The sequence below is a fragment of the Megascapheus bottae genome, chromosome 8, assembly GCF_031878675.1.
Source record: "Megascapheus bottae isolate mThoBot1 chromosome 8, mThoBot2.hap1, whole genome shotgun sequence".
Taxonomy (NCBI): Eukaryota; Metazoa; Chordata; class Mammalia; order Rodentia; family Geomyidae; genus Megascapheus; species Megascapheus bottae.
Genome location: NC_143516.1, coordinates 25,774,682 through 25,802,246, shown reverse-complemented (window position 1 = coordinate 25,802,246; position 27,565 = coordinate 25,774,682). Strand labels below are relative to the sequence as shown.

Below are 27,565 nucleotides of genomic sequence, written 5' to 3'. Positions count from 1 at the left end.
ATATCAGTTACAATACTTGTCAACCAAAAGACAAAGACAACAAGCACTGGAGAGGAGGTGGAGGAAAGGAAACTTGTACCGATCACTCACAGGGATGTAGATAAATGGATTATAAAACCGCCATGTATGTCCCCACAAATATTAAAACTAAAACTATTACATGATCCATCAATCCTTCCCCTTTGGTATCACTTCTAAAGGAAGGAAATCAGTGTGTGGAAGAGACATTTGCACTCCTGTGTTTATTGGAGCATTACAACATTATCCAAGAAATGAAACTTAAGTTGTCATCAATGGAAAAACAGATGAAACAAACAGCACATGGACACAATGTAATTTTATTCTGCCATGAAAATGGGAATCAATGCTGCCACTGGCAACCTCTGTGGATAGAAGACATTATGTCAAGTGAAATAAACTAGGAACAGAAAGATAAATGCCACATCGTGTCATTTGATAAGAAAAAAACAAAAGCTGAACTCATAGAAATTGGATTTGCAATGCTGGTTAGCAAAGGCCAGAGGATTTAGTGGGAAAGGAATAATGATGAAAGGTTGATCACTGCAACTGCATAAGTTAGAAAGGAAATAGATGCAGGGTTAGACACATGTAGGATGATTATATGTGCATTCACATATATTTCCTATATATACATGTGAAATTATATATAGATATGTGTGAAATGTATATATAAACATGTGAAATGTATATATGAAATGCATATGTATATATAAATATACATGTAAAAGGAGTTTTAAGGTTTCTGCCATAATGAAATACAACATTTCTTAGACGACAAATACACTTCCCTTAGTGTGAATTTCACACAATCACTACCAAAACATCACCTGGCTTTCCATATGACACAGCAGGTATCATATACTAATTAAAATGAAAACATGTAATGAAAGCAATTTGTATCATATGCATGCAATGCAATGTTATTTAAACTTCAAAAAGTAATCCTGTCTCATGTTGTAACATAGATGAATCTGTATGACAGAAGGCTAAATAAAAGAAGTGAGTGAACAAATACTACATCTTGTTGATCCACTCATCAACTGAAGGACATCTGGGTTGGTTCCATATCTTTGCTATGGTAAATAGTGCTGCAATGAATATCGTTGTGCTAGTGGATTTAGTCTGACCTTGTTTCTGGACAATTGGGTAAATGCCTAGTTAGTGGAATTGCTGGGTCATAGGGGAGCTCTATGTTTAGTCTTTTGAAGAACTGCCATACTGCTTTCCATAGTGGTTGAACAAGTTTGCACTCCTACCAGCAGTGTAGTAATGATCCCTCTTGGCCACATCCCCTCCAACATCTGTTGTTACTAGTTTTCTTGATCCTGGCCACAATGGAATTCTATGCTGCTGTCAGAAAGAATGACACCGCCCCATTTGTTAGGAAATGGAAAGACTTAGAAAAGATCATATTAAGTGAAGTAAGCCAGACTCAAAGGAAGATAGGCTCAATGGTTTCTCTCATTTGTCATAATCAGTAGAAACCTTGGTCTCTCCTAGCAGAGATTTGCAATAGAACAAAACCTAGATACATAAGGCCATATAATATGACACTAAATGAAAGGATCTCTAGGATATAGAAACAAAAGCCATATAATGAGTGATTGTTGTCCTTAATGTACTATGTTATCTCTCATCTCTTTTGCTATCCCTTGATTATCTTATATTGTTACAGTATCTTACTTTTTTTTTTGTTATCTGATATATTGGATATATTTGTATTTGGTTATTTGAAATTGGATAGGGAAGGGGGGAAAACAAGATGAGGGATGGGGGTCGGGGGGGAATATGGGGACCAAGACATGAGAAAGGGTATCAATGTATGAGAATTAATGTACCATCTATCTGGCAAATATAATGTAACCCTTCTATTAATTTCAATAAAAAATATATTAAAAAATGAAGTGAGTGATAGAAAAACAATACAGTTTGGCTTCACTTATGTGAATGGTTCAAAGTAGTGCAAATCAGAGAAACATAATGTAGGCTATGGATTGGCTGCTGGGAGGAATGATGAAGGAAAAAGAGGCCATTATTCAGAGGGTTTCAGTTTTCAACGTCTTCAAGTCTACTGTGCAACAAGAATATACTTTGCATTGCCGATCTGTATACATCTTAATTACAAGGGTAAACTGTATTATATCAGAGTATTGACACAATTAAAATTAATATTAAATGTGAAAAGAGTGAACATTAAGTACAGATATATAAAATAACTAGGAAAACATAGCATAGAGACTGACATCACACATTCAAAATAGTCATATTTAATATTAAGCTTAAATAAGGTCTAAGTGGGAGAGTACATTATGATGGTGGTATTTAAGTTGCTGGAAATGGAAGCCTGGTATTAAGTATTTAAAATAACATAAGGTCAAAAAAATGAGAAATTATGGAACTTTCTAATTTGCCAATATCAATGACAATCAACATTACCAGAATGCTAAACGGAAATGTAATGGAGAAACTGCAATGGGGGAAATATTAGCTGAGACATCCTTAGACTTGAATTTGATATAGCAATGGGAATTCTCTTGTTACTTCACACTTTATCTTTACATATATATTCATGAGCCAGGCAAAATGGATCACATTTCGAATGCTGGCCTCTTGGACGGTGATGACATTAAGGCTCAGAGAACAAGGCCAGATGAGATGAGACTAAATTTGCAGGATACTCTCTTAGCCAATTGGACAGAGTTGTATATATTTATGCTACTGTGCACCAAGCACAAATAAGATGGCAACAGTCCAAACCAAAAAAAGAATGTGTCACACCTTATTTTAAAAAAATGACTAAAGGACAAAAGGCTATACCGAGCAAATGGCAGAACACTTGTTTAGCAAGTACAAGGCAATAAATATGAATTCTAGTACCACAAAAGAAAAAAAAACGACAGGGAAAAAGTGTCTATTTCCAAGCTTATGCAAACAATGAATATTATTCAACACTGAAATTGTTTTTAAAGTATAGTTAACTAAAACAAATTCACAGAATTGCTTGAGGACCTGAAGGAGATCCTCAGGTAACAAGAAAGTTCACAAAACCTACAAAGCTCATGTCAAGAAGTATCACAGACTCAATTATTATGGATTGGAGACGAGCATTAACATCAGTAAAAAACACAGTGAATCAAAACTTTTTAAATACTTTTAAATTTTGTACTCATAATGATTTTTTAAAATCAGTTATCACTGGGGGGAAGGAGGGAAAATCAACTTCCTACACTGAAATCAAATAAGGAAGTCAAGACTGGAGGAACATTTGTCCTTGCTTTCTAATGATACTGCTTCCCTGGGTAACCAAAATAGAGAAAAGGGTTTCTTTGTCAGCTACACAAATACAAAAGAGCTAAGAGATGAGGAAGGTAAAAAGAGAACATTATAATTTTCAACCTTGAGGAAAGAATACAGGCATTTAACATCAGCAGCTGTGCAGATCCATAAAGAAAGAAGAAACATTTTTGTGCCATATGTAATTATACCAAGTATCACTTATGATCTTGCCAAGGGATCAAACTTGTTCCCAGGTTCCAATTGGCAGAAAATACAGAGAAGTAGGCAGATATATTGTAATAAAGAGGATATTACCATTAGCTTACCAAACTAAAGGCTGTGGTAAACTACACAGCAAAAACCCTAGGTCCCCCAGTACATAACATTTCTTTCTTGAACTAAATAGCATTTGTTCTATAAAAACTCATTGCATCACAATAGTCTTAGTTTCCTCCCATTATCTATGTTCTACTGTATAATAAAATGGTTTTATGTCAATTAGATCTGTTTATCCATCTGTTTATCATAAGGAAGAACTCTGGTCTTTGCCTAATCTCCATGTTTTAATACCAATTTTAGGAGCTCACTGATTTTAGGAAAGTCTTGTTGTGTCTGATGTCTTGCATTCCAAAAACACACTAACAGGACAATTCTACTCAGCACTCAGGCTCAGGGAAAGCAGTAAGTCATTATTTACAGATAATGATATGAGAAAACATGTAGCATATATGATTTTCAATCTGTAAGAGTCATGCTCTAGGGATAGATAAGGCAGGTAAAGAATATGCCACATATTATTTGTTTAAAATCATGTTTGCAAGGTGTAGACATTAATTCAGAATTTACAAATTATTAAAAAATAAAATAACATACTATGAGGGTAACACATTGAACTCTCTATATAGAAAGCTACAGAATAGCAACCCAACTAGCTCAGAAATATTTAACAACCCTAAAAAATTAAGTGTTGAACTTTGTGGTGCTCACCAGATAATACGCACTAGAAAGTAAAAGATTAACCTTACAATTCATGGCAGATTGTAAGTGGTTTTATGTCTAGTCCAATAAAGAAAATACTTTATATAAATCCAGGAATGAAGAGTACAATGCAGGGACTTCAAAGATCCCATAGCCCCAGCAAAACCAAGCCTGACAAGAGCAACAGGTACTAACTAGAGATAGAATATGGTCCTTTAATTGGAACAGAATTAATTGTAAACCAGGATGTATGTGGAAACATCACTACAGCTTAATGAAAAGATAAGCTGGGAAAATTAGAATCAAATAGCAAGCCAGTACTTATCTGTCAATCTAAATATAGGGCAAATTACAAGAAGTCAGGACAGAATAAAAACAAAGTTTGATCACTTCAGAACCCTGATCTGTTGGCCATAGGAACTGAAGCATCAAATACTGGCCATATCAATCATGCTCTGATCACTTCATTCTCCTTAGTGGTATCGGGAATGCCTAGAAATTTAAGTTAACCACAAGCTTCAAATTGAAGGCATATATTAAGATAAAAAACAGTCAAAAGGCATCAGAATGCCTCATCTTTCACTCCTACTTAGGATCACTTATATGCTATTATGAAAGTAGAAAAAAGATTTTTTAAAAAAGAAAAAAACATGCACAGTGATTCGAATAGATGAATTAGGTCCTACACTGAAAATAAGAAAACAAATTCATTGAATACTTTAAAAAAAAAAAAAAAGAGGAAAAAAGTTGACTTAGAGGAAATTTAGAAAATTGTTCTGATTTCATTCTAACATCATAGATTCTGTCAACTTTGTACCAAGCAGAGTAAAATCCCTTTGTCTTCTTTAAGCCTAGCACCTCCCATGCAGTATCTTTTCACTGTCCAACAGAAAGCCCTGATTAACTGACATCAATACTGACAACACAGCCAGTTGCAGTTACCTCCATGATCCAGACCCCTCCCTCTTCTTCACTTCAAGAAGATCCTCTTGTTGCACTCCCATCTTACACCACACAGACAGACACTTACATGCTTCCTGTGATTCAAATCTGCCGCAAAAAATCATACCCTCTTAACATCTTTGTTTATTCAGGTCCTATGTCAATGTCAAGTGATCCATCAATTACTCATGATTTCACAGAATCGTAGTCCATGTTTCTAACCTTCATCTTATTGGTTTTCTCCTTCCCTTACCAGTAAGTGCTCCTACAGTGCTTAGTAGCTAGCACCTCCTTCTAGCATCTTCCACTAGTGAACAGTTTGTGGTAGTATGCTTCTAGTTAGGCCATACATAGCTTTCCAAAGACCCTAGAGGACATAATATCTGCCACCCAGTGAACCAAAGCTATGGAAGGTCTGTGTCTTAGCCTTGAATAAGAAGAGAAAGAACATTTCTTTGCAGCTCTATTTCAATCCTGAGATTAGTAAGATGGCTTGCATTCTCTGTGTTTGTTAAACTTTCTTTGCTTGTTTTGCTTTAATTTTTTATTTATTTAGCTAGCTAGCTAGTCCTGTGGTATGAACTCTGGGCTTGGATGCTGTCCTTGAGCTCCTTTAGGCTAACTTTCTATCACTTGAGCCTCAGGTCCTCTTCCAGATTTTGAATGATTAATTGGAGATAAGAGTATCATAGGGTCTTTTTTACCTAGACTGGATTCAAACCTTGATCCTCACATATTATCCTCCAAGTAGCTAGGATTTAGAGGCGTGAACCTCCAGCACATAGTCTTATTTTTTTTAATGCTATTATATAGATATACAGTGGGGTTATCATTTCCACACGCTAGGTAATAAGTACATTTCTTTTTTTGGCCAATGTCACTCCATCCCTCACTCTCAGTTTTTCTTTCACTTTCCAATCCTCAAATTTTATAGTTCATTTTTAACACAGTGTCTTGTTAGTACCACTAGTCACTCTTTGTCCCTTCATTTCTGGATCCCCTCCTTACCCTTCCAAAGAAAGTTAAACAAACAAACAAAAGGGAATGACAAAAAAGAAAAATAACAAGGAAAAAAATTCATTTTCATTTTCTAGAGTTAATTCCAAGGAATATTATTTTATATGGTCATAGGCATGCGCCTTTGTGTTTGCTCACTTTGAACACCTTGCTTCCAAAAGACATGCTTACTTGGTTATAGGATAATTCCTTCGAGGTAAAGTGATTTTGCAAAGCATTCAGATGAGGGCCTAACTGATCTAATACATCTCTGGCAAATGTTTATCTGCACTATGTTTGGACATTCTCAGAGTGTCATGTTATTACCTCCCAGCACAGCTATCTACATACTCACCTTCCACAAGGTATGTTTGTGCAACAAATACCTTAAGCCAAAGTGAAATCCCATTCTTTATGTTCACTTTGTGTGCTAGAGATTAAATGCTGCCTTTGTTACTTTAGTATCTCAGAGTGATATTAGACAATCTCTAATTACCTACAACTGTCAAAACTTTTGACAAAGTCCTGGTGGTGAGAAAGTTTTGAAATATTGTATTTCTTTCTAATGTAAGAAGTACTAATGTAAGCAGATCACATATTAACATTTAATCAGGTGAATTGTGAACAATTCCTCTCCAATTTGTTTACAAAAACTTGTCTACCATAAAATTTCCATTACTATTTGATGACATGCTGTATAGGAATGAGGCTAAGTATGGCATTTGCCTGTGCAGGTAAAATATACCATTTGGGGGGCAGTTTCAGATCAGCTACTTTTGTTGACCCTCATCTGGCAAGGGTTGGCACTCAAAAAGGTCAGTTTCTCTCTAGCTGTTTTTTTTTTTCCCGAGCAATCTGCATCTCATTTTACTAATTTCACTCTCCTATTATTACTCTCAAGCCATCGCTTAAATTATCTGTTGCTCCATAAGGAATGACATTTCCCTTGGCTGAGAAACCAGCTGTATCACACCACATTAGCAGTGACGACACTCACCAAGGGCAAAGTGGTGGCTGACTTTCCTGTTTTGGCAGGCCCACAGAGGCGGCACCAGGCCAGCACCTGCGGCGATGGCTGACAGACTGGCCCAATTGCCAGAGCTTTGAGGGCAATCTGCATAGGATTACCAGTCATACTTTAAACAGTCTCATTTTAATTCACCAAAACAAATGGTGCCACCAAACCTATCCACACAGTTTCCCACTTTCAATAACTCTACTGTTGAATTTCTCTGCCCAGTTCAGTGATGCATGTCTGCCAGGCTCTGCAATGATGGATGGAGTCATTACCATTTTAGTTTCTCTGCTGAACCTGAGGCCAAAACATATGGTCTGACAGATGTTCTAGGAATGGGTTTTATTTGGTTTGCCATGTAGATGGTCCACTTACACTGGACCTTCCTGAACAAAATGCTAATTTATTTGTTACAGTGAAACCCATTCCAATTTCTTTTCATCCTCCAGTTAAAGGGTGTTCTTAGAACAAACTGAGCAAGATTTCTTCTCCATTTTAATTGAAACAAATGATTACAAATTATTTTTGACATGAACTAAAACCCTATGAAAGGACAAGATAGCCAAAGAAGCATGTAATGTTAGCAGGTTAGCGCCACCTACTAGGTTGATTAGTATATCCATATAAAGGAGAGTTGACAAAATGTGTCATGTGGCCTACTACCATCTATAGAGATTAGTCAATATGCCATTACATTGGCTAGTTGAAAAAAGAAAGAACCATTACCTTGAGGTTGTCCTTGTTTGAGTTTATTTATATAAAATGTTTATTCAGTGAATTAGGCTGGTGTTAATATTTGTTGTATGTCAGTCACCCATTATTTATATAAAATGTTTATTCAGTGAATTAGGCTGGTGTTAATATTTGTTGTATGTCAGTCACCCATAGAACCCAATATTCAATCAAGTTGTGGTATTAACATTACCCTCAGAAAATATCCCCATTCCTACTTCTAGTCCAACTCTTAAATCAAGCCAGCAATCACTAGTTTGATTTCAGTTGTTTCTCCTGAAAATTATTATAAATGGAATTGTGTAAGATATTAGATGCTAAAGTTCATATATACATTCTATGAACCAGTAGTTCATTCCCTTTTACACATAAAAGGCATACCCCAGGTTGAATGTTCAAATGTTATGCATCCTTCTATTATTGGACATGAAGGTTTCTTCATTAATTGTTATAAATAAGCAGGTTATGAGCATTCTTGTACAAGTCTTTTCATGGGGCATATGTCTTCAATTTTCCTAAGTAAATACCTAGGAGTGGAAATGCTGCATTGTATTATATGCTTCAAAATTCTTTTCTTTTTCTATTCCTTTTTAAAATTTTTTCCCAGTCATGGGGTTCAGGTGCTATCCCTGATCTCTTTTGCTCAAGGCTGGCACCATAACATTTGAGCCACAGTGCCACTTACAGTTTTTCTGTGATTAAATGGAGATAAGGGTCTCATGGACATTCCTGCCTTGGATGGTTTTGAAACATAAGCTTCAGATATCAGCCTCCAGAGTAGCTAGGATCACAGCTATGAGCCACTGGTCCTGGCTTCAAAATTCATCATTTACTCTACCATCATTTGAACTGTTCTGTGTTAAGATACAATAACAAAAATATAAACTATCATTTCTACATGTAGTCAACCTAATAGTCATTTTACATGCATGAAAATTATCAGGCAATTGTCTAATATATTATTTCAGTACATGTTTTATGTTGAATTTAATTTGTGATCCTATTTTGTATAATCTCAATTTCATTTTAAGTCCTTAGTCATAAATTACAAATTTTTCTAGCTTTGAAGTCTTTAGGAACACAATAAAACTTAATTCTGAAATTTTCAAGACCTGAAATATATGCTTATATGACAAATTTTATAAATAATTAAGGGCAAAAAGGTATTACTTAAGTATTTATGAATAGATGTATACTTCTTTGAGCTTTATGAAGCAATAGTAATTTGGAAATGAAAACAATAACTTTATCATAAGTCACTTTAATTTCTCTCCCCTTCTCAATTTACCAAACTGCCAACTAATTTTAGACAACAAAGTTTTTGAAATATGAACCATAACAAAAAAATAAAGGAATGGAGTTAGTCCTTAAACATATTTCCATATCCCCAGTACAAAAAAATGCAAAGTCTTAAAATAACAAATATGTTTAGCTATTTTACTTAACCTATCTCATATAGTTTTCTTTCTTTTTGGGGGGGGGGTTATAATAGAAAATAGGCAGCTTTGGAAGCTTGCTACTTAATTCTATATTTATACAGCATTTTAGCGAGTGAAGCTAAACACAACATACCTATGTTATTTGAAGGACTTAAAAGGAAAGTTGGTTGCCATTTATGATTTCACCTGACCATGCAGGTGTAATAGCTACTCTATTATTCCATTACTTCTGTGATAGAATGCAGTGACCTTTCATTGAGTTGCTTCAAGTTCATCCATTCTCAATACTCTCCACAGGTATTCTCAGCGCTTGTTCTCACAGTGAAAGTTAATTTAAGACACCATTCTTTTCCCATACAAAACTAATAACAGAAAAAATTTTACATTATTCCATCAAACAAAGGAGGTTATCAAGGTCACATTCAGGTCATCAAAAATAATATAAAATCCTAATATAGTATCTGACAGCCAGAAGGAATTTTAGTCTCTATCAAATTATATCTTTTTATAGATAAAGAAATAAAAGGCCACAACAGTTTAACAAAATCTCTAAACTCACTGTCCTTAATTAGGATAGAAGGGTTAGAATTAAGGTTAGAATTAAGAACTGGGTCTGATGAACTATATGAGGTTGGTCGCAATCCTAAATGAAAATAACTTGACATCTATGTGTTTGGGTTAGCTGAGAGACCATGTAATCAGAATTCTTTCTGGGTAAAATATTTCTTTCATTATTTCAACCTAAGATGAATACATTTTTTTAAAATAAGGGTCGTTTTATGTTACAGTCATATATATGAATACTGGTCTTATATGGTTGATTGTAACATGATATCATCACAAGAAGTCTTTTTTTTGTGAACTTGCAAATACCCCCATGGTAAGTGATTAAATGTATTCTGACATCTTGAATATGAAAACACTGATTTGAAAAGGTAAATTAAAGTAGTTTACATGGTAGTAGAGTAAAAGATAGAATGCCTTGTTGATAAATGAGATACATATATACTGCTGAAACCTGTGTAAATGGTCATGTTGACATGAAAACCACATACACAGTTCACCTCTGTGAAGGATGCAAAGTGAAAAAGGGGGAGAGAGTAGAACTGAGTGCATTCTCTCTATGAAAAACAGAAGGAAAAAATAAGGAACTATAATAAATGAGACAATGTACAAAATAAGATAAAAAGTAAAAGAATGAACAGTATTATGACTGCAACCTACTCAGCCAGGACAGTCCAGAATGTCTGTGTTGCCACAAGACAGCTGGTATCTGTGGACACAAAACCCTTTTTATTTCATTACCATGTTAAATTCAGGAGTTTGAAGCTACAATGCCAGACTACAGAGCCTTGTCCCTAAGAAAAAAATTAGATGGCTCACAACTAAAGCCAAATACTGACTGATATTTTTATTCAGATGAAAAAAATAAGAATTTGAATAACTAGAAAATAAAATTTAAATCACATTTTAAGCCATTTGCATTGGCCAAGAGAGAAAAGATTTCTTTTTTCCATATATTTTTATTGTACTTAATAGAAGGGTTACATTATATTCACCAGATAGAAGGTGCAAGGTGCATTACTTCACAAACATTGATATCCTTTCTCATGTCTTAGTCCCCATTTCCCTCCCCCACCCCCACCACTCATCTTGTTTTCCCCCTTTCCCTATCCGATTTCAAATAACCAAATATGCATATATACAATATATCAGATAACAAGGTGAAATACTGTAACAATATGAGATAACCAAGGGACAGCAAAAGAGATGAGAGATAACATAGTACATTAAGGACAGAGAAAAGATCTTTTTTTTTAAAAAAAGGACTTTACAATGACGTGATATAACTATCAGTATGTGTACAGTACGCAAAAATTAGCATATATTTCAATATCTGTAGGGGAAATTAGCATAATGAGAACAAAGCTTTGCTTTGTAAATTTGGGCAAGAGAGATAGTATTCTCATAACCTTAAATGTTTAGTTCAATAGCCATCTAACCTAGATCTAATCTCCTTGACTCAGTTTCCTTAAGTTCTGCCCACCCACATTGCTTCAGGATTAACAGACTTTTGTTATGTCCTCTGAAGAAAAGTGAATAATCCTTGCTTGATAGGGAGATTTTTCCCTGATTCTTTGGAAGCTATTTATAAGTCACAAAATGATGAAAACAATTTAATACAAAACAGTAAGTGTATTAATTATACTATCCTGATGAAACTAGGTAACACACATATAACACCTAGTCTACCAAACAGTATAGTAAGAGTGTTTTCTATAATCATATATTATAACTTCAATCCAAAATACCTGCACAAAATAGAGCAAAACCTAGATACATAAGGCCATACAGTATGACGCTAAATGAAAGGACTTCTAGGATATAGAAACAAAAGCCATATGAGTGATTGTTGTCCTTAATGTACTATGTTATCTCTCATCTCTTTTGCTATCCTTTGGTTATCTTATATTATTACAGTATCTCACTTTGTTATCTGATATATTGGTTATATTTGTATTTGGTTATTTGAAATTGGATAGGGAAGGGGGGAAAACAAGATGAGGGGTCAGAGTGGCGGGGGGGAGGGAAATGGGGACCAAGACATGAGAAAAGGTATCAATGTATGTGAATTAATGCACCTTCTATCTGGCGTATATAATGTAACCCTTCTATTAGTTACAATAAAAAATATATGAAAAAAATACCTGCACAAGATTCTCTCCTTCCCCAAGAAATATAGTGAAACAAATCCCGATGTCCACATTGAAGAAACTAAGGTAAGCATACACAGATTCTTCTGTAAGATCCAGATTGGCACTGTCACAAGTGCAAAGTGCTAATGGCTCACAACTCTGATCCTAACTATAGGAAGCTGAGATCTGAGGATTTTACTTCCAATCCAGCCAGGGCAGGAGAGTCTTTGAAACTCCAATTAACCACCAGAAAACCAAAAGTGGCACTGTAGCTCAAATCCCTAGCCTTCATCATAAAAGGTCAGGACATCCCAGGCCTTGAGTCCAAGCCCCATTAAAGAAAACAAAAACAAAAAAAAACAAAACTAATTAAATCCTTTTCCTTATGCAGATGCAATAATAATGTTTAGGAGAATGATTACTTAGATATCATCTAGCTTTCAATGTTAGTTAGTTCAACCACCGCCTGACCCTGGTCCCATCTCCTTTATTGAGTTTCCCTAAGCTCCACCCTCCCCTCAGTACTTCAGGTTTGACAGAAGATTTTCATTAATTTCTCTGGAGGAAAACAAATATTTCTTGCTGTACAGAGTTGGGATTTTCCCCATCTGATTCTTTTGAAGCTATTTATATGTGTCATTTACATTCTTTCATGTATGTTAAATTGTCACTGGCAAATACAGATCTATTAAAAGTTAAATATATTTAAGGCAGATGTCTTAACTATAGATCAGCAATTATCCCTGCTATGGAAAAAAAAAAGCTAAACAAAATTTTAATTGGCACTCTGCCAATTGAAATCTCCTGAAATAATACTAAGAGTTACTTAAAATATTTTTGAATACTTTCACAGATAAAGATAATTCTTAAGTATATACTATATTTTTATTAGTTATTTTCCAAGAATTAACTACTATACTCTTATTTCTTATTTTCCAAGAATTACTCAATTAGCAAATTTTCATTTTTCACTCCAATTTTGGATCTACAGATTTTTTTTCCTTACAGTTTGAAGGAAGCATCAGAGAATCATTCGATTTTACTAGAGACCAATGCAATCATTGACTATGTGCTCTCATATTTTATTCATATTTCATTAGAAAGTGAGATACTGACCTCACATAGTCTATCCCACTTACACACACACACACACACACACACACACACACACACACACACACACAAAGACCAGTGCTATTTTTTTTTTGAAAAAGGCACCCATAAATTCTTCAGTTCAGGTGCTGGTTGGATCTTACCTGAAGCCATAATTTGTTGTGCACAGCATCTCTCCCTGTAGCAATGCACTGAAATGTTGCATTTTGTCCTGCATTAACTTCTACATCCCCCAGGCGGAGAAAATGAGGAGATTTATCTGTAAATGTAGAAAAACATAATGTGAAAATAATATTTCATGTTACTTGTTTGCAACAAGTAGATTGTAAGGTTGTGAGACAAAATAAGAAAAAGAGAACAAAGAGAAATGATGTATGAGAGAAAAACATAACAATTGGTAAATACTGACCACCGTAAAGCCTAGAACATATAATTCCAATTTAGTAGTTATTGTTATCTATGATTCAAGTAACTACATCCCCTGCCTTCATTCCTTCTTCCTTCCCTTTCTTCAAAAACTCCCATTTTCTAAGAAAAGGGGGATGTTTTTATAGTTTTCAAAAACAGAAAACTGCTTACCTGTTAAATCAACTTCCTATTTTTATAATCATAAGAACAGTATCAAAAAGAAATATTAAATAAATGAAAAGATGATTGTATTCAATGTCTATGAGTTATGATTATCAACTGAGTCTTGCAATTGCCTTCTGAAACTGAAATTCCATTGGTACGTTTCATTTCCAGAAAACATAAACAGAAAAAGTGAAGACTGTGAATAAACGATGAACTCTTAGAAAACCCTATCAGGGAACAAGTGACATTGTTATAGCCAATTCACAATTTCCTATTCATGAAGCCTTTCTTTGTCCATCTATCATTTAAGAATTGAACATGAACAGTGTACAGAAACACACACAGTTTTTGTCATATAGACGGAAAAAATTTACTAATCCAACCTGAACTTTGAGTGAATATTTTGTTCTCTTCTAACAAAGCACATACAATATGGACAATATAACTGACCTTTGTCTGGAGGGTACATCTTTCTTTAGGGCCTTAACTTTACTAAGAGCTCAGGGGGGGAACCAATGTTTGAGCTAAAATAAATAGCAGAAACATCATTCGCAAAGAAGAAATCCATACATCAGTAGCATCCGCAGCATCTGGAAATAGACTGGAAATGTAAATTTTCTGGTCCCAATTCAGAATTAATGAGTCAAATTCAGGGGAGAACCCAAGCCTATTCTGACTTACCATTCTCTATAGGGGATTCTGATGCACTAGAGGATGACAACTAGCCAGCTGGGACACAAAACTTGATCATTTATATGGGGTCCCCTGTGCATCATGTTTATAATGAGTTAGAGATGGAGATACCAGAAAGGATTATTACACAGAGGAGATCCAGTGTACATGGGTTTCATGGCTGCTGCTGCGACATAACAAGAAAAATCTGAAGCTATGTCTCATTACACTTAAGCTCCTCTAAGTGTATACTATAATTAATTTTCTTTTGAATAATTTGATTTAAACAAAGATATATGATCTAAAAACCAATCTATATGTTTCTAACATCATTCATAAGCCATTTAGATTAGTAAATAGGCATCTGTTTTGTCAACTTACTTCTTTAATGTCAACTAACCAGACATTTTTCACTATTACATCAAAATAAAAGACAGCCCTAAGAACAAGGTAAATTAATTCTGTTGTGCCTGATCTTGAAATCAGCAGTTCAAATAATTCAGCCAGGTTTTGTTTATTTTTTTAATTTTCCTACACATTTGGATAATACTGAAGTGATGTGACTTCCAACTGAGAGTCGTCTTTGCATTTATGTTTGCAGAAACAAAGTCATTTACAACCACCCTTTAATATTTAGATACAAATCTGGAAAAAAATACTGGAATGGGGATTCGAAAAATATGTCTGTCTTCTTTTCAAAAGAAGAAAAAGCTAGGACTAGCAGTAATTAAAAGGAGAACAATCACCACATCCTAAACAATCAACAGTCATTGCTGATGAAAGACATATGTTGAAAGAACACAGGAGAAAAAAAAAAAAAAAAACAAATGAGAATCACAACCTACCACAAGGATAACTCAGAACTTGGATGTCATCAATGGCAATATAACCACTTCTCCCTCCTGACACTTCAGCTTCAAATATTACCTGTTGGGAAGAAACAAGAAACATTTACAATAGCAATTTTGCAGGACGGCCATAGTAGTAAGAAGACAGCTATTGTACACATAAAATGTAAATTTGATTTTTTTTTTACTTCTTTAAATTCTTTTAAGAATTCTTAAAGAATTCTTTTAAGAATTGTAACTCTTTAAAGAACTGAAAGGCTCATTGTATCCACAGCCTTGTACAAGGAAACCTTGTACAAAGAAAAAATATTTATATTACTAAATTCAAATAGCTCAGATTTTCGTGAAGCAGCTACTAGTATGAATGGGAAATGAGATAAAAAATAGTTAACTCTAAAAGTAAAGTTTCTCATCATTTTTTTCTATTTGTATTATTTATTTGATATTGGTATATGTATTATTTTCAAAAATAAGTGCTAACTGCCAAAGAGATCAAATAAAATAAAGTAGTAGATTTTAAGAATAGAGACAAACATACATTATTAGAATTACAAGCACACTGAGTGATGAACAATTAAATAAACTACAGCCAAAGCCTTGGAGCATCCAATGAGAAGCATGACGTTAGAAGTACATATTGAAGGCCTTAGATGAGGAATATCTTTTTTCATATATTTTTATTGTAATTAATAGAAGGGTTACATTATTTTTGCCAGATAGACAGTGCATTACTTCACATACATTGATACCCTTTCTCATGTCTTGGTCCCCATTTCCCTCCCCCTCCCCCAGCCCCACATCTTGTTTTCCTCCCTTCCCTATCTGACTTCAAATAACCAAATACGCATATATACAATATAGCAGATAACCAGGAAAACCATGTAACAATATGAGATAACCAAGTGACAGCAAAAGAGATGAGAGATAACATTAAGGACAACAATCACTGATTATATGGGTTTTGTTTCTTTATCTTGGAGGTCCTTTCATTTAGTGTCATTCTATATGCCTTATGTATCTAGGTTTTGTTCTATTGTAAATATCTGCTAGGAGAGCTCAAGGTTTCTACTGATTATAACAAATGAGGGAAACCACCGAACCTGTGTTCCTTTGAGTCTGGCTTACTTCACTTAATATGATTTTTTCTAAATCTTTTCATTTATGAGGAATATCTTGACTCAACAATAACAAAAATCAACAAAATTAACAAAGATAGACAATAAAAAAAACAACAAAAATAAGTTGTCATAGTACAATCCAGGCTCCAGAGCTGGCTATTATGCATGCAAATACCATATTTCACATGTCTTTTATATATTGTGTGAGATCCCAGTAGAAACCAAGATTTAGCCTTTAGAGTGTCAATGTTCACAGAAGTACAGAAGTAACATTTGGTGCAGTTTGCAAAGCATTTTGAAAAAGAGAATAGAAGTGATGTATCACGTATGGATATAACATAATCAAGTTGGTCTACAGAAATGTATTTCACTTCTAAGGTAGGGGAAGATAATCTGTAAGGAACAGGTATGCAATATGCTGGTAGCCATGCAAAAGATGGAAAGCAAGGTATTAAGGAAAATGTTAAGCAAAGGGACATGCTAGAACTCTTTGAAGGGTTGGCTGTGGAGAGGACAGATGATTTCTGGCTTGGGCTCCTAGGTGAATGAGCTTATCAAGACTCTCATCAGGACCAGGGATACAGAATGTAGTGCAAATTTGAAAAGGAAGAGAGATACTTTCAGACATGTCAAATTTAATTTCACCATGAGACATATAAGAGGTAACTAGGTAGACACATATGGAGGAGAAAAGATGGCTCTAAAATAACGGACTCAATCTAGAAGGTAGCAACACACCACCGATGGCAGGAAGTTCTTAATTTGAATCTAATGTGATGGGTGAGTGAGACAGCACAGAAAGAAAAATAAAGGATAAATGATGGCACGCAATGAACACAAATGCTGGGTGGGGAGAGCCTTTCCAGTACTGCCTCCTGATCTTTAACCATTTTCCCCCTTCCCAAGGGAATATTTGCCTTTCCTGGATCAGGCTGTGATTCTGCTTCAACACACACTGAGGAACTGATGACCTTTGTCATCAGTGGAAGCAGTGAGCCTTCCAGGTTAATAATATACAGGCTTTGTTGAATGAAAGTAATGATATAAGTAATACTGAATAATAACAAACACAGGAGAGAGGGTCCAGGGAAAGTGAAATTTAAAAGTATTGATGAGAGTTAGCCATTACATCTCAGGTAACATTGGCTAGCAGAATTTTATTCTGAAAAAATTGGAGATTGAGTCCTAAGCCAGCACTCATCTTCATACTTGCTTTTGCATTGTTGTTTATATAGACCCACACACATAAATTCAGATAATGTAGGAGTGAGGTAAGTTTTATATCCATTTACACTTTAAAGAAAAGAAATGGATCAAGGACAAGCAACTAACAAGTAGTACAGCTCACCAGAACTGCGTGGAACCACACTGTCTAGGAGAGCTTGTTTACATGAGGGACCCTAGAAGGCCTTTCACATTAAGAATGGATAGTGTGAAAGACTTTCATTTAAAATGGGCTTCAAATGTCCTTTCTAAATGCTAAATTTTAAATAAGAAGTACTGTTACTTCAAATAGAACACTTGTTCATATAGCATATTGAATAAATGATAATATCATGGACACCTATCTCATGCAATACCTTTACAACTACCTAAATAAAACTCACTAACGAAGGGAACTAACTAGTAGGTTGGAACTTAGGATTCCTTTTTTTCTCCATACATTCTCAGCTCAAACTCTGTTCTTTGTTAACATCTTCTAGTTCCAATTTTCCCTTGATGATACTGATGTTGCTCTATTAATTTGAAGCTCAGGAGAATGAGGTCTCAGAAAAAAAATGCTATCTATTAGCACAATTGCTAATGTATGAGCATAGAAATGTAGGGGGATGTGTCTGCATTTCACATAAATGGTTTTAGACTAAATCCAATTGCCAGATTATTTAATAACAGGACAAAGGACTAGCAACGAATGGAAAATAGAATGCAAATATTCAATATGTCACTCAGATGATTGTTGGGTAGTGAATACTATCTTGCCAGTGAGAAATCTGCATCCTATTCCAAGTTCTCATTAGCATATTCTCAAGCAAATCACATAGATTTGAGCTGGGAGACTTCCAGAACACATTCTCACCTTAGAATGTGTATATAAAACGAATTTCATGATGAAATGTATGGAATCCTAGGGAATGGATAACTACTATTGGTATGAGTATGCATTGTTTATAGGTGAGGATGTAAACTGAACCTTAGGAAAGTACATTTTTATTGATGTAAAGAGAGGTTCAAGGAAAAGAATAAAAAGAAAAAATTCTGTTTATGAAAAAGTTACATTCTACTGAATAAACAATATATATGCATAATAGTTGGCCACTGTTAATTATTTCAGTTTGCCTTTGTCAGCACAGTTAAATTTATTTTAACTTCCTGGCTTACCTTAGTGTTACTTTCTAGAGTCATTTAAGTTCTCTTGTTGCTGATGGGTTGTAAGTTTAAACAAGATTTCTATCCCCCTGAGAAGACACTCTTATTTGTTCATTTAAATTGAGGTTTATTCAGGACAATAAATTTAGGCCTTGATTCAAAAGAAGGCAAGATGATTGGTTCTTTATTAAAGAAAAAAAAAGGGGGTTCTCTTTTGTAGTGACCTCATTTTCTCTTCTAAGTGTTGTCTTCGCATCATTAAAAAGAGCTAGAGGAAATTTCTAAGATCAGATTTCTTTACTACTACGATGTAATCAGCATTACCACTTCAACTGAGACCTCACCTTGTAAAGCTCTTCTGTCCAACCAGGGGAAACAAATCTCAACTGCTTAATTATACAGCACTTGCTTGGGCTAATGCTCAGGTCAGATCGAATGGCTGATGTCAAGTGATCAACCCAGGCTTTCCATAAGAAGAAAACAATGGGTGCCACAGCAGATGTCAACTTTAACCTGTCCGGGAGGACACCCTGGGAACTGGAGACCAGGGGCTCTACTTTTCAAGCTGTTTTTACACCAGTCCATTACCTGAAATACAGAAGGTGATGATTCTCATCAAATTTTTGCTACTCTAGCAACATTCCTGGATTATTAACTAAATAAATGGAGTAAGGTTGAATTAAAGAGGAGGAGGAAAAGGAAAATGTGGCAAATCCAAAGAACAAAGGCAATTTTATCCTGTGGGAAATGTTTAATGCAGACAAGAAAGTATCACATGTTAGGGGAAGATATCCCTGACTGTCCAGGAGACTAGGTCTGCTTATTCTTATGCTGACGAGTAAAGCAAAGAAATTAATATGTTAACTTGATAAGACAATTTTTGATTGTACAGGAGAGAAAATTGATGTGCTAATGTGAGACAGGATAGGATCTATATCAAAGGCAACACGAGGCGCACCAACTTTTTAAGAGTACGAAGAAAAAGATGTATGGTGATATAATTTGCAGGATTTACCTTAAAAGAGGATCTGTGATATGGCTTTAATATTCTTAGCTATGAACTGATAAACAGAAGAGGTTATGGAAGTTTACAAAGAGCCAAATGTCATGGAAGAGAGACACCAATGAGACAAGAAACTGAAGACAAGTATACGAAGCAAGTAGAATTTCCAGGAATATCATAGCATGCACTGACAGTAATGGCAGGAATTTTATTGGCAGAAATAGCAGAAAACCTATTACAATGCTGAGCACCTTGTCTCATACAGGTAAATCAAGATACTGAAAAGGTAGAGCTTCAAAACATTGGGCCTGTCCTTGCCAGGTGTGAAGAAAAATCTTTGGTCTCAGCTGCATGAAAGAACCAGATAAGAGGATCCCAGTCAAAGGCCAGCCCGGATAAAAACAAAAGACCCTACCTCAAAATAAAGCCAAGAAAGGGTCAAGGCATAGCTTCCATGTCAGATTACTGCCTAGTGAAGGAGAGACCCTGAGTTAATCCTCAGTACCTCCCTCTATGTGGTGAGTCTTCAGATTTAAGCTCAGAAAAAGCGCATAGAGTATAAGGAAACCAAAACTGTTTAAAGACAGGGACAATGTCTAAAAATCTAATCAGGATGAAATACAAGTTTATTTATTGACAAGATACCTGAATTCAGATCGCATGACAGGCTGGGTTTCTATGAGGTTGGAGGAAGCTTAATAAAATGCATTCAGGGAAATGACAGGGACTTACGAGTAGGAAGTGAGAGGCATACATGCACAGTTAAGACAGTTATAGAACAAGGTGACATCTATTTAAACAAAGCAGCAGCTTACTGAGGTTAAAAAAATAAAAGGGTGGTAAATTTTGGAGATGGGAAATTGAAGGAAGTACTCAAATGACAGCCACCTAAAAGAGTGGCGAGATCCACTCTAAATGACTACAAAACACAAGTAATGCTAAATAGAAAAATACGATTTTAGTGTATACTGGACGATAATGACATGGGTAAAAGGGGGAAAACAACTAAGTGGGAAAAGAAAAACTAAGCGAGAAAGAGAATAAAAAAAGTTTTCTCCTATCCCCTGGGCCTGGCTGTAACTTTGTAACTTACGTGAGAATCAATATGGAGTCTGCATGTGTCTGACAGTTGGAAGAAAATCATATGTTTGTAGGGACATAATGCCAGCAGAAATAAAATCTTGATTTTTATTGTTTCTATAAGAATAAAGACACTGAGGGCAGTGACTTCACATACTCCTCTCATATTAGTACTGAATCACACGAATCCTACTAGGAGTCAGGGATGGAAAGAGTTCCAATGAGCCATAGAAAACACTGTGATATCAGTAGATCCTAATGAATGATGCTTTCTCCAAGGAAAAATTGGGATGAGGTATTTAGATCATTTATACCTAACTCATAAAATGTTTTTGACAAAATAAAATAACACTCTGGGGCCGGGAGTTTGGCCTAGTGGTAGCGTGCTTGCCTAGCATGCACGAAGACCCAGGTTCAATTTCTCGGTACCACATTCATAGAAAAAAGCTGGAAATGGTGCTGAAGCTCAAGTGGTAGAGCTCTAGCCTTGAGAAAGTCCAAGGACAGTGCTCAGGCCCTAAGCTCACGCCCAGGACTGGAAGAAAAATAAATAAATAAAATAAAATAACACTCCCTTCAGAAAGTTCTGAAGAATTTTAGCAAGGGATTTTAAAAATCATGAAAAAATAATTACTTCCCTCTGCCTGAAAGGCTGCAGATCTTCTCTAAAATATATGTATGTACTTGTATGTGTGTGTATGTGCGTGTGCATGAGTGTATGGGTGTGCACGTGTGTTATATGTGCAAAATTTAAATTCTACAGTCTGATTACTTTCCAAATGTAAATTTTTTAATCTTCATTCATACTTAAAAATAAACTAACACCTGATAGATAGGTGATACCAAAAGCTCAACATGAAAACAGTATCTGTCCTTAACCTGCTGTAACTAAGGCACAGACACCATCAATTTGCAATTCTGCTTTATCAAGCAGGATTTGCCTGTCAGTGTTGGAAGAAAGGGTCTTTCCTGTGTCAGAAGGCTGCCTGAATGGCCCTTTGCTTGCTAACTCCTGTAACAGTTCACATCTTCAAAAATAAAGTATGAAAATAGTTTGACTAAGGCCTTGGGCCCCTCTGACACTAATTTCTTGTTACTATCACTTGTCTGTTGGTTACTTAGTTATTTCATTTCTCATGGAGCTAGAAGCCTGAACATCACAAAGGCACATAGACATGTAAACAGGGAATTACTGAGACATTCTGGAGGGTTCTAATTATATGCTAACTTAATATACAAAGCAGGTCATACATAAAATCAAGCACAAATCCATTCTTCATCTAAACTCAGATTTTAGATGTCTCACATTTTAACTATCCTTGGTACTACCACAACTTATACATACATTAGAATTCAAAATCCGTTATTTTCTTTACAATGGCCTTTATTTTATAACTAGTCCTCTCAAAATTGAATGTGATTTTTTTTCTTCATTGAAAAGAAGATGGTACTGTAATTTGAACTCATGGTCTCATACTGGCTATTTTCTTGCTTCCTGCTCATATAGCTGGTGCTCTGCTACCTGGGCCATGCCTCTAGCCCTTTTTTTGGCTATTTATTCTAGAGGTGGAATCATGGCTGGTGTTAAACTCTCACCCTTTTAATCTTACCCTTCAATATAACTGACATTACAGGAGTGAGCCACTATCATATGACTTTACATAAAGATTTTAGAGTCTCTAGGAAGTAATTTGGGCCTCAGAACTAAAACTCACGTTTCCTGATATGGACTTTTTGTATGACTATAGTATAGGAAACTCAGCAGCAGCTACTTAAGAGTTTATATATACTATCTCTTTAATGCGTATCTACATCTATCTATCTATCTATCTATCTATCTATCTATCTATCTATCTATCAATCATCTATCTATCTATCTACCTACCTGCCTACCTACCAGTGTTCTTCTTGCAATATAACAGTGGTAAATGGATTTTACATTGCAAATATTTATTTTCAGGTTACCAAATATCCTTGAATAAAACATCAACGAATTTTCTTACAAGAATTTTTGGTTGTACAAAGTGTTGGTGGTTGGGCCGGGAGTTTGGCCTAGTGGTAGAGTATTTGCCTAGCATGCATGAAGACTCCGTTTGATTCCTTGGTACACATACACAGAAAAAAGCTAGAAGTGGTGCTGTGGCTCAAGTGGTAGAGCACTAGCCTTGAGAAAGCCCAAGGACAGTGTTAGGCCTTGAGTTCAAGCCCCAGGACTGGCACAAAAAAAAAAAGTGCTGGTGGCTCACACCTGTATTCTCAGATCTTCAAAAGGCTGAAAAGCCTATGAGATCCAACTAAGAACCAAAACATTGGAAGTGGAACTGTGACTCAAATAGTAGAGACCTAGCACTGAGCTAAAAGGTCACGGACAATACCCAGGCCCTGATTTCAACCCTTCTAATAGGCAGATATATCTAATAGAGAACACAGTATAACTCCTTGGAAACACAAAATCATAGTTCAAGATAATAAACAACAAAAAATAGGTATTTAAAGGATGAGTTATGGTTAAAATAGTGAGGAGGTTAGACAAATGAAAAGCACCCATCTGAGAAAAACCCTTTTCAGAGTGATATTACTTTTCATCTGATATGCAACAGAACATCGATTAAAGCACATGCCAAGGTCTCAGAAACTAAAATATCAGGACCTAAAAAAAAAAGAAAACCTAAGAGCCTTTATATAAAAGTATAAAACATAAGCCTAACGAATTTTGTTACTGAGGTAAATATGTAAACATTGAAATTCCTGTACTGTGGATTAGGCCAGGGATTTGGTGTTCTCTACTGCAATCACCAAAAGTATCTAGAATTTCTAAATGAAGAAATTAACAACGATCATTTCTCAGCTGTTATAACAGTCCAAGTTCATCATTGTAGTCCTGTACTTATTCAAATTAATTCTTCATTACTGAAACTGTGTACTTCTGAAAGATGGCCAATGGTATATTTTAAGACTTTTAAAAGTTCTTGATGCGTGCTAAAATGACTCTGAGGTTCATCATTTGATGAAAAAATGATCTAGATAAATTTTTCATCTCTGAAAATAAGCCCCAAATGTAAACTCAAGTAAAATATTATTCACATCATAAACAAGACATTTTTGTATTCTATTCATATTACCTGTATCAATAAAACACTTTTGAAGAAAAGGTATTTACAAAAGCACACACACACAGACACACACACACACACACACACACACACACACACACACACACACACACACACACACCTGTCAACCTTAGGCAGCATAGCCTCAACACTGATTCACACAGACCTCCATTCAAATTCTAGTTTGGATCTTACAAAGTCACTGTGAGATGTGACTGAAATTACAGTATACACAAATTAGTAGACATTCACCCTTTCCTTCAAAATTGTTCTTCCTCAGAAATTAATAAAGGAGAATGCCTAAAAGCCTACAAAGTGAGAAACAAGAGCAGCTTCAGAAACAATGATGCTAGAGATGAGAAGGATAGAGAGCTCAGTCTTCCTGTACTCCAAAAACTCAGTGCTACAGATCAACTATCTGTCCTACTTTGTTTCTTACTTGCCCATTACTAAACTGCCCTCAGAGGTTGGAGGGCGGTGGGTTGTGGGCTTCTTTCCTGTTTCAGTACAAACCAAAAATAAAGTGAAGCTTGCTAAAAGTAGAGATCACAGGACAAATTGTGTCACATTTGCAGTTTCCTTAGAGGCCTTTCCAATTCTAACACAGACAAACATGCAGGCAAATGAGAAAATATATTCTAAATCCATTTAAACTATGTATTCAGAAACAAAATTAAAATATGATACAGTATGCATGGAATTGCTTATGTTATGTCTGAGATAAGGGGAAAAAAAGAGAAAAGTGTAAAAAGAAAGGAATAATTAGTAGAGGAAACTAAGAAATCCAGGCATAAAATTTCCACTGCACACATATTTTTTTAATCCTATGAATCTGTCCTTTGATACATAACCACAGAATTTAAACCACAAAAGATTTGTTATAAAAATGAAAATGCGGAAGAAGGGTAGCAGAAAATTCATCAGCAAAGTGTCATTTCTGTATCTTTACTATCAGAGCTCTACCATCTGGGTTATATTTTATAGTTACTTGTCTGAGCCAAAAATAAAAGATTACTGGTTAAGGTTTCTATTTCTATCAACATGACACTGAATTACAGTACTATTTTTCCTCTCTTCCAGAGATGTGCCATTTGTCTTCCTACAATTCACAGGCCTAACCTTACAATATTACACAGCTACACAACTATATCTGCAAAAAAAATGCTTTTTGACAAGTATAACTGAGTTTTAATGTAGAATCACAAATGAAATTAGGAAAATCAAAATTAGTGATGCATTCTATACATACTGATACAATAAATACCTTCACTTGTGAAATCCATGGACAATATGCACTGATATAGAAATGTAAGCTTTAGGTAAAGTGGGTGATTGATTCATACATCACTAAGAATCTAACAACAATTGACTATTCTGCATCTAGGCAAAGTCAATCAAATTCTAAACTTAGACTATCAATAATCATAAATTCAAACATATTAATGAACAATTATTTCTTTTAAAAACTACGTATCAGAAAACCCTCTAAATATATCATAGTAGTTAAAGAATTAAGCAAGTTCAAAAGTACTTTATAAGTATTAAAATAAGACTTATGTGTGAGAAGGTTTTTTTTTTCAACATCTAGTTCACAGAGTAGTTATATAATCTCAGTTGAGTTTAGGGATAGAATGATTCTGAACTCTTTTATGGAATTTGGGGTTTTTTTCCCCAAAGTAAAATAATCAAGGAAAAAGTGATATCTTTGGGTTATAAGAATTAAGCAATACAAATATCTGTTACAGTTTGTAAAATTCATGAGGTTAGTGCTTTGAGCTAGCAAAAATCCTACTCAGAATTCAAATCTATTCATGAGAAGTCATAACATATTTTATACTCAATTCCTACAGAAGAAAATAATGGGAAACATTAAAAAATCGCATCCTTACTAAAAAATGAAAACAAATACACTAATGTGTAAATAGTATTTGCCTGGACTTAAAAGATGTATTTAAAATGAATAAACTGCAAATTTACAGTCCAGGTTTTTCTTTGTAAAATATCAATTCATGTATTTGGTGATTTAAAATTCATATATCATGAATTCAGTAAAATATAGAATTTTAAGAATTTGACAATTTTTCTTGCTGAAAGTTTTCAGGTTTAGAAAAAAAGCTAACTAGAGTCTAGAGTTTTTGATTGAGTAATTAATCAACTACAACAGAAAGAAAACACCAAAAAAAATTAAAGAATTTGAATAACCTATCTTAATGTCTGATGGTCAATAAAACGGTTTGTAGACTTTAAGAAAATAAAACTGAAAAACTGAGAGGAAGCAAACACAAGCTCTGAAACTCTGTGTGTGTGTGTGTGTGTGTGTGTGTGTGTGTGTGTGTGTGTGTGCGTGTGTGTGTGTGTGTGTATGTTCAATATATGACTGATTCATAGACCAATTTTGTTACATATATAAAATAAATGAATACTGAAACTGATCTTTTTTTGTAAAGAAAGCTAGGAAAAGGTAATGAATTTTACAGGATAGAATAGGAGAGAAAGCTTTACTTTTATTAGATGGACTTGGTTAGAATCATAGGAAAGCACAAGATATTATCATAACCAGGTATTTTCTTTAAAGGGTAGAAGTCTGCCTAAATTGGTTTGGATGGCCTAAAAGAGATTGCCAATCTAGTGTATGCAAACCAAAAGCCTTTTTGTCCAGAGAACTGAACAAATAGATAACAATACAACTCCATATACAGGCTGATTTCCATAATGCAGGTGCTGAGAAACTGAGCTAGAGATTGCTGTGAAGTCTCTAAGAAGAACTGGCTCTAAAAATCAGTTTTCTTGCTTCAGTAACTTTTTCTTTGTGTAGAAAATCAATCTAAAAATGTGGATTCACAGAATTTCCTTATCAGATAGCTAAGACAAAATACGCATCTAAATTAGAGGTTGGTTTTAGTGTAAATCAATAATTTTCAGATTATCTAAGTTTAATTGAATAATATTAGATATTAAGAAATTCCCAACTCTTTACTCAAGAGAGTCACAATATGGCCAAAGTGTCAGACACATTCAGAAATAACTATAGCATAGTTTCTTGAGGTTTTTCTTGTTGTTGTTTTGTGAAAAAGCAAAGCTGGACAGGTAATAAGAGAGTTGAAAAGAGGGAGAAAAAATTCCACTTGGGAGAAGAGCAAAAGACTGCAGAAAAGGTGGCTGTCAAATATTTTTCTGACCAAAGGAAACATTCTTCATACACCAAGCATTTAGTGAGCACACAGCTAAATATTTTATCCACCGAGGATTCAAAGGTAAATACACAAGGAAATACGAAAGGGTAAATACAAAAGGGAAAACGCTATGGCTTACATAGAAATTGGAAAATCTTTGATGAACTATTTTGTTCTGGAAAAACAGATAATGATTGTCCAAAAAATAATTTTAGAGTAGGATTTTAAAACAAAAGGAAAATAGTGGAAATGTGAGAAATGCTGCTCAACTGGCATCAATGTGCACAAGAACTAAAATAGGGAACAACATGACCTCTGGAATAAGCAGCCTAGGATGAGTGCAACAGAGGAGTAAGGACTGGTAGGCTGGAGGCTGGCACCTTAACTTGCAGAAAATATCATGCCACCTG

The 27,565-nt window shown here is 34.8% G+C and overlaps 1 protein-coding gene and 1 long non-coding RNA gene across 10 annotated transcripts in view; one reads left to right on the top strand and one right to left on the bottom strand.

Annotated features, from left to right (window-relative positions):
* Positions 1 to 27,565, top strand: part of LOC150059682 (uncharacterized) — a 722,023-nt gene that overhangs the window by 386,840 nt on the left and 307,618 nt on the right. The gene's annotated exons all lie outside the window — the stretch shown is intronic.
* Positions 1 to 27,565, bottom strand: part of Ptprk (protein tyrosine phosphatase receptor type K) — a 496,079-nt gene that overhangs the window by 238,052 nt on the left and 230,462 nt on the right. For all 9 annotated transcript variants that reach the window (XM_090338157.1, XM_090338149.1, XM_090338150.1 and 6 more), the window contains exons 4-5: positions 15,299 to 15,380; positions 13,352 to 13,467 (exon numbers count right to left, since the gene is read on the bottom strand). In XM_090338157.1, coding sequence (XP_090194283.1) covers positions 13,352 to 13,467; positions 15,299 to 15,380 — 198 coding nt within the window. The remainder of the gene's footprint in view (positions 1 to 13,351; positions 13,468 to 15,298; positions 15,381 to 27,565) is intronic.